Consider the following 8,449-nt stretch of genomic DNA (forward strand, 5'->3'; position numbering starts at 1 on the left):
TGGGGATTCGAACCCGCCACCTTAGGTGTACGTGGCTGGCGCCTTAGCTGGTTGAGCTATAGGCGCCGAGCCCACATCACTTTAAAGTTGAAAAATAGTAACCTGGAACATTGTAAATGGAACCATTCTAAGTTAGATACTGTGCTCAGAGGGAACAACATGAAGAATGGCTATACTGCTGCCCATTCCTCCTGGAATTCCAGGTCGCCAACAATTTGTCTTTTCCCCTTTCTAGATGTAAGGGTCCTTATATTAATAAAGACTCTTAGGGCGAGGCGCGATATAATCCCAGCACTCTGGGAGGCCGAGGCAGGTGGATTGGCTGAGCTCAGGAGTTCGAGACTACCCTGAGCAAAAGTGAGTCCCTGTCTCTAAAAAAAAAGCCAGATATTGTGGTGAGTGCCTGTAGTCCCAGTTACTCAGGAGGATGAGGCAAGGGGATCACTTGCACCCAAGAGTTTGAGGTTGCTGTGAGCTGTGATGCCATGGCACCCTACTCAAAAAAATAAATAAATAAAATGAGGGCCGGGCATAGGAGCTCATGTAATCCTAGCACTCTGGCAGGCCAAGGCAGGTGGATCACCTGAGCTCATGATTTGGGGCCAGCCTGAGCTGGAGAGAGACCCCACATCTAAAAATAGGTGGATGTGGGTGGCACCTGTGGCTCGGTGGGTAGGGGACCAGCCCCATATACCAAGGTTAGAAGGTTCAAACCTGGCCCCAGCCAAACTGCAACAAAAAAATAGCGAGGCATTGTGGCAGGCGCCTGTAGTCCCAGCTACTTGGGAGGCTGAGGCAAGAGAATCGCCTAAGCCCAGGAGTTGGAGGTTACTGTGAATTGTGATGCCGTGGCACTCTGCCAAGGACGACAGGGTAAGATTCTGTCTCTACAAAATAAATAAATAAATAAATAAAAATAGGTGGGTGTTGTGGCAGGTGCCTGTAATTCCAGCTATTAGGGAGGCTACGGCAAGAGAATCACTTGAGCCCAGGAGTCTGAGGTTGCTATGAGCTATGTGCCATGGTACTCTACCAGGGTTGACAAAGTGAGACTCTGCCTCAAAAAATAATAATAATAATAAAGACTCTTAATTGCAATTAGCAGAAACCTACCTAAAACTGGCTTAAGCATAAAAGGGGATTTACTGGATTTTTTTTTTTTTTTTGAGATAGAGTCTCACTATGTAGTCCTCGGTAGAGTTCTGTGGCATCACAGCTCACAGCAACCTCAAACTCATGGCCTAAAGCGATTCTCTTGCTTCAGCCTCCCAAGCAGCTGGGACTATAGGTTCTTGCCACAATGCCCAGCTATTTTTGGTTGTAGGTGTCATTGTTTGGCACACCCAGGCCGAGTTCAAACCTGCCAGCTCAGGTGTATGTGGCGGTGCCCTAGCTGCTGAGCTACAGGCGCTAAGCCTATTGGATCTTTTAAACAAAAAAAACTCAGAGGTGGGGTGGTGCCTGTGGCTCAGCTGGTAGGGCATTGGCACCATATGCCAAGGGCGATGGGTTCAAACCACAGGGAAAGAGGTGTGCAAAAAATAAATATCAAAACTAGACAGGACTCAAGAGGTCAGCCTCCTCAAATTTTTTTTCTTTTTTTGAGATAGAGTCTCACTATTCCAAAAACACTCTGCTGCTGAGAAAAAAAAGGAGAGACAGAGTCTTACTATGTCACCCTTGGTAGAGCGCTATGGCATCACAGCTCACAGCAACCTTAAACTCTTGGGCTTAAGTGATTCTCTTGCTTCAGCCTCCCAAGCAGCTGGGACCACAGGCACCCTGCCACAGTGCCCAGCTATTTTTTTGTTGCAGTTGTCATTGTTGTTTAGCAGGCCCAGGCAGAGTTCGAACCCTTGCTTCAGTGTATGTGGGCCTTGACCACTGAACCATGGGTGGCAAGTCTGCCTACTCAATTTTTCTCTAAGGATAGAACCCCAATATCCCTTTCCTTCAAAGTTGTGGCTTCTACCAGAAGGTTATTGGAAACCAACTGGCAATTTTTTTTCTTTCATTCCTTCATTTGGTTGCCTAATTAGTGTATGGTCTCCTGTGTTCATAAAGGTTTTGAGGGAGTAAACTAATGTGTAAAGCTCTTTAATGGCTTCCCATTGGTCAAGAAAAAGCCAAAACTCCTATGTACTATGGGCCTGCAAGACCTCGCCTCAACTTGGCCATATCTCCTTCTTTAGTCTTGTCTCACTTCACAGGCTCCTTGCCTTCTGTGATCCAGACACTCCTGTTTTATTTAGTTTATTCTCTATGCTTCCTCATGCCACAGGGCCTTTGCATGTGTTACCTTTATCTAGAATGTCCCTTTTCCTTCTTCATCTTTTTTTTTTTTTTTTTTTTTGAGACCAAGTCTTACTCTGTTTCCTTGGTAGAGCACTGTGGTGTTGTACTTAACAGCAACCTCAAACTCTTGGGCTCAAGAGTTCCTTTTGTCTCAGCCTCCTGACTAGCTGGGACTACAGGCACCCCCACAATGCTTAGCTAATTTTTTGCAGTAGAGATGGGGTCTCACTCTTGCTCAGGTCAATCTCGAATTCCTGAGCTCAATCAATCCACCTGCCTTGGCCTCCCAGAGGGCTAGGATTATAGGTATGAGCCACTGCACCCTGGCCAGTTCTTTATACTTTTATCTTTGTCAACTAGAACTGTTACCTGGCACATAGTAGATGGCCAATAAGTAATTGCTGAATGACTGAGTGATAAAGATTCATTTAGGAGGGCAGCCCCTGTGGCTCAAAGAGTAGGACGCTGGCCCCATATGCCGGAGGTGGCAGGTTCAAACCCAGCCCTGGCCAAAAATTGCAAAAAAAAATAAGATTCATTTAGGAATTTAGACTTTGGTTAGGAAGGTAAGCATCTCTCATATTGCACCCCCATCTCCCTAAGGGCAGTGACTGAGTGATTTTTCTCCTTTTTTGATTCCCTGCCAGCATAGAGGCCTGGCAAAGAGGAAGTATCAGTTCATGGGTGTGAGTTGGAACTAAACACACACCTATATCAAGGGAGTGCTTTTGGCTTCACCATGCTTCAGGTGACACAAAGTATTATAGACATTAAGAGTGGGGAAGGAAGGCAAGGGAGCAAGATGGCAATCAAACTGGGCCCTGAAGGAAAGTGGGACAAGGATTTGTGGCAATAGAGGCATTCAAGCATTCCCAAAGGAACCACAGTGGCAATGGAGTGTAATTTGGAAGAGGCTTGCAGAATCCTTCTGTCAGGAGAGAGGGATGGAGGTGTGTGTGCATGGGCATATTATGAATTATGCATGTAGAGATTAGGCCCTGTAAGTTATGTAGCTGCCCAGGAGTTAACTTCTTTCATGCCCTTATTTATTCATTCATTTAGCAAATATACAGTGAGTTCCTGCAATGTACCAGACCCTGGTCTAGGTTCTAGAAATAACAGTGGTGCCCCCATACCCAGCTGACATCCCAGTACAAGGGTCAGAGACATGTGTGAGCACAGGGGCTGGGGGACCATAGCAGAGGTACCTCATCCATCATATGGAACGAGAGTCAGTTGATGAGAGAGTCAAAATAAATAAGAAACAAGACCAGAATGGTTAGTCATGCCAGGCCATAAAGAGCATTATGGGCCACATTAAGGGTTTAAACTTGATCCTTAAGAATAGGATGGCATTGAGAGATCTGAAACAAGGGAGTGATTTGATCAGATTTGTATTTCAGAAAGAGTATGGATGAGGTAGACCAGGTTGAGGGTGGTGGTGCTGGGAGACCCATGAGGATGTTAAGACATTGACTAGGGCAGGAACTGTGAGGATAAAGAGAATGGAACAGAGGAGGAACGGGCAAGATTTGGTGACTGATTGGTTAGGGGAGTAAAAGATAGTGACAAGTGTAGATGATACCTGGGATTCTTTTTTGTGTGCCCAGAGCCAGGGAGAGGTTGGGAAGCCCTGAGATACAGAACCCTGAGGCAGGAGGTTTGGGAGTCAAATGCTAAATTCGATTTTGCTTATTTATTTGTTTACTTATTTATTTTGAGACAGAGTCTTCCTTTGTCACTCTTAGTAGAGTGCCCTGGCATTATAGCTCACAGCAACCTCAAACTCATGGGCTCAAGTGATTCTCTTGCCTCAGCCTCCCAAGTGCCACTACAGGCACCTGGCACAACACCCAGGTTTTTTTAGAGACAGGGTCTCGTTCTTGCTCAGGCTGGTCTTGAACTCCTAAGCTCAGGAAATCCACCTGCCTTGGCCTCCTACAGTGTTAGAATTACAGGTGCGAGCTACCACATCCAGCCCCTAAATTCAATTTTAGATGCCCTAACCAAAACCATTTCTTGTCCCGAAACAGGAAGCAAAGGAAAAACCACACCAGCAAACTGCAAGAGCTGGCATTGCTGCTACCTGTGGCCCTGAAGACAGGGACCAAGAAGCTAACCAAGGTATAAAGGCTGATTTATACCCTAAGGGAGGCAGATTTAAGAGGCAGGTCTTCAAATAGCAACAGGTAAACCTGTTCTGGGAAACCCTTTCAGTGATACCATTGATCCTGCTCTAAACAGAAATTTCTGGGATCCTGTGGTCTTATGACTAGAAACCTAAGGGATTCTTTTTTGCAAAGGAAGCAGGAGAAACTAGGACGGAGTAATAGACAAGGCACAAGGTAAAGATCATCTCTTTAGGAGTCAAACAGCCCTGGATCTCAGCCCTCTGTCTTCACAGCTGCAGGACTCTGAGCAGCTTCCTGAGGCAACCCAGTTTCTATAAGCTTCACGTTTCTGAACTGTAAAACAGGGAAAAATAACTCCTGCTGCCAGAAATATTGTGAGACCAAAATGACATAGCTATGACAGGCTCCACACATAGCGTGTTGTTTCCCTTTCCAAGTACCTATTAAATTAACACTTTGTTCCCAGTGGGAGTCACTTAATATGAAACTCAGGTCTTGAGGGTTTGGTATAATGTTTTCTTGCTCTATTTCCTCTTGTTTATTCATTTACTCATTCATCATCAGCTATTTATGGAAGATTTGTGGATGCCAGAAGCTGTTCTGGTTGCAACAAAGGGAGAAAAATAAATTTGAGACCCAGTCTTCATTCTCTAGGAATTCAGAATCTGGTCAGGAAGATAAAGATTTGATCCCAGCTGAAATGTGCTACTTGCCTTTAGAGAGGTTTAGAGGAGTGGATGTTTTGACCCTTTTCTTGTCTACTACATTCCATCAACCATAGGGTCATACTAATTCTCCCTCCTAAATATCTCTCAATAGTAGGTAGAATGAGTTTGTAAGTGTTTCTTAGTTCAAAGTCAGTGGGAGAGACCAACATATAAACAGATAATTATAAAACAGTGTAGTAAGTGAGCTGGTAGAGATAGGCCCAGGGTATTAGGAGAGTGCTGAGGAGGGAGCAGCTGACCCAGCCTGGGTGAGAGGGGTCAGGTAAGTGGGTGTGCTTCTAGAGGAGGAGACCTCTGTGCTGAGGTTCAAAGGAGAAGCCAGGTGAGGGAGTTTGTAGGGAGAAGAGGTGGGCTTTGCAGATAGGGCTTTGCATGAATAAAGGGTCAGGGGTGAGAAGCCAAGCAGTTTGTGCTGAAATACTGGACCAGGAGGCAGGCAGACCTGGATTCAGACTGCAGCCCTTCCACTTCATCTCTTAGCCTTAGCAAATCTTTTTAGCATGCTGAGCCTCAGTTCCTTTAACTATAACTCCATCACACTGGGCCACGGTGAGGACTAATGAGGACTAAACAGCAGAATAGGAAGGCCTCTGCCAACTGAGGAATACTTGGTGGTGGGGTGGGGGAATGGGGCTCTAGAGCCTTTCTGTCTCTGATCCCCAGCAGTCTCATGTCCTGAGTCCTGGCCCTTGTGCTCAACTTTGTCTTTCTTTGTCGGGGGGGCAGAAGGAGATATTGCTGCATGTCCTGAACTACATTCAGTACCTTCAGAGAAGCATTGATGTGGCCAAGGCCTTGCTCAAATTCCATACCACTGATGGGGAAGGTGGACTTGGGGGTGAGTAGTTCATCTGACATTTCTTGGTACCTGCTACCTGCCAATGTTGTTCTGGCCATTAGGGACACTAACTGACTTAGAAGAGTCCAGGCCTTCTTGGACTTCAAGGTCAGGTAGAAGGGACAAAGTCAGAAATTAGTGCAAGATGCTGTGGGAATTTAGAGGAGAGAGGCCTTAGGGCTGGATGTCAAGGACAGTAGAACAAAGGAAGACTTCATGTGAGAGGAAATAATATGAGCAAGAATGTGCAGTCATGAGAAGACATACGTGGAGTATTTGGGGACAGGCAAGTAGTTGGCTGAGATTGGAGGGACTGTGTAGCATTGAGATGACGTGTGTGAGCTTCTGAGCTAGATCCTGACTCAGTAAAGTTTCTCTGACCTTAACTTCTCTGTGTTTCAGTTCCATTGTCTGCAAAACAAGACTAACACTAGCATTCCTCTTTGTGTTTATCATGAAGAGTAAATGAGTAGATACACATAAAGAAACATAACACAGTGCCTGGCACATATGAGTCACTCAATACTGGATGTGTTTGGGTTCTGTCATTGTTACTGGAATATAAACTTTGGAGACAAAATGGTAGGAGATGAGTCTAGAGTGGTTTGGCAGGGCCAAGGATGGCAGGGAAAAGATCCTGAAGGGCTTCTAGTGCCTGTCTTTAGAGGGTGATGAAGAAGATGAGAATTACCGAAGGATTTTATGCCAGGGAAAAGTCATGATCAGATTTGTTGTTTTTAGAGCAGGTCCCTGACATCTAGAGGATTGGTCATGAAATTATGAGAAACTGGAGTCAGGGAGATCAGGAAAGATATTTTTAGGAATGATCTGGACAGGAAATAATGAAGCCCAATCTGGCTCTGTAGCTGAAAACATGAAGAGAAGTAGGTAGATTTGGGAGATGTTAAGGAGGAAGAATCTTGAGGTCAGAGGGAGCAGCCCAGGGGAACCCCAGAGTGGGTGTGGTACTCTCACTGTTCTGAGGAAGGTAGGAGCAGGACCCAGTTTGGGTTTGGTGTGGGCAAGAGGGCAAAACATCTGGGAAGAGTTGGTGTTATTGGCTCTCTCTACCAAGGTCCAGAATAGCACTGGGGAAATCTGAGTTTTGTCCTCCTGGTTGGCCTCAGTAATCTGATCTCCCATGGCCTCAGTTTTCACATTTGTAAAGTCAGCCTGGGGACCTGTTTGCCCTAGGATTGAGAAGCGTCTGAAGGTCAGGAGATAAAATCAAGTGAGAATTGGGGTTGTGGGGTGCAGTCTGACCTGTCTCCTTCTCTATCTTCAGGGCTGGGTCGGAACCCAGCCTCAGGCCCAGCCAGGCGGAGACACTCTACCCCTTCCAGCTCTCCACATTCACGCAAGTCCCGTCTTCAGGGAGCTTCCCGGAAACCTCAGAAAAAGAAGCTGACCAGAGCACCAGGTATAAGCTATGAGTGGAGGCAGAACAGGAAACAGGGCTTCTGCTCCGGGGATGCCATCACTCTGGCAGGTCTACTGGACAATTTGCCTGGGATCAACTTTTGGCTCCTCCTTGGCCTAGTGCTGATGCCTCTCACTCAGAAGTTTCACTGTTCTGGGGTAGAACCTGGGCACCAGTATTTTTTTAGAGCTCACAAGGTAATTCTAACATATGGACAGGACTTGGACTAAGTGGCCTCTAGTTGGGAATCAGGGTATAGCCAGAAGAGTTGATGAGTGACCCATCTAGGCAAAGCTTTGAAACAGGTTGCCAGACCCACAGCAAGGAAGGCCTCCACCTGAGCCATATTCTGGCAACATTCAAGGGGGCCCCAGACCATTTTGACACCTGATTCCCTGCTTCCTCAGAACGCCAGACTCGGGCCCAGAAGCCTCGTCGCTCTCTGGCCTTGGACAAGCCTGAGAAGCCAGTGACCCCATCCCCAGACCAAAAAGGAAGAAACACGGAGGGAGCCACCACCCCTCCAAGATGTCTTGACTTCTGTGACCACTCAAAGGCTGCATCATCCTCATCTCAAGGTGGTAGAAAAGGAGGACGATCCCTCCTGACATTGCAGGATTTGCCCAAGAACATTGTCCACTATGACATCTTAAGTTGTTCTTTCCTCACTTTAAGTTAGCCTTTCATTTAGATGTTACTTTGGGGGCACTTGCTGTGTCCCAGACAGAGTATCAGTAGTGGGGGGATACAGTGGTGAACAAGAGAGAAACCATCTCTCACTTCACAGAGCTCATGGTCTTATTCCTAGTGTTCTTTTTTATTTCAAGCTCTATTGTGGGTATAAGCATGGGACAAGATCGGTGCTGCCTTCATGAATAGGCTTCAGGTCACAGAACTGGGGATAAGGGTTGGGCCTCCTCACCAGGCTTCATTATTATTTTTTTTTTTTGTAGAGACAGAGTCTCACTTTATCACCCTCAGTAGAGTGCCATGGCATCACACTGCTCAGAGCAACTTCCAACTCCCGGGCTTAGGC

General features: G+C 46.4%; 1 protein-coding gene across 1 annotated transcript in view; it reads left to right on the plus strand.

Moving 5' to 3' along the window:
- BHMG1 (basic helix-loop-helix and HMG-box containing 1) overlaps window positions 1-8,449 on the plus strand; it is a 19,528-nt gene that overhangs the window by 1,825 nt on the left and 9,254 nt on the right. Inside the window, exons 2-5 of the mRNA XM_023518959.1 lie at window positions 4,329-4,419; window positions 5,882-5,993; window positions 7,279-7,413; window positions 7,821-8,069. Of these exons, the coding sequence (XP_023374727.1) occupies window positions 4,329-4,419; window positions 5,882-5,993; window positions 7,279-7,413; window positions 7,821-8,069 (587 nt within the window). The remainder of the gene's footprint in view (window positions 1-4,328; window positions 4,420-5,881; window positions 5,994-7,278; window positions 7,414-7,820; window positions 8,070-8,449) is intronic.

Source organism: Otolemur garnettii, unplaced genomic scaffold, assembly GCF_000181295.1.
Source record: "Otolemur garnettii isolate 467f Iridium unplaced genomic scaffold, OtoGar3 scaffold00152, whole genome shotgun sequence".
Taxonomy (NCBI): Eukaryota; Metazoa; Chordata; class Mammalia; order Primates; family Galagidae; genus Otolemur; species Otolemur garnettii.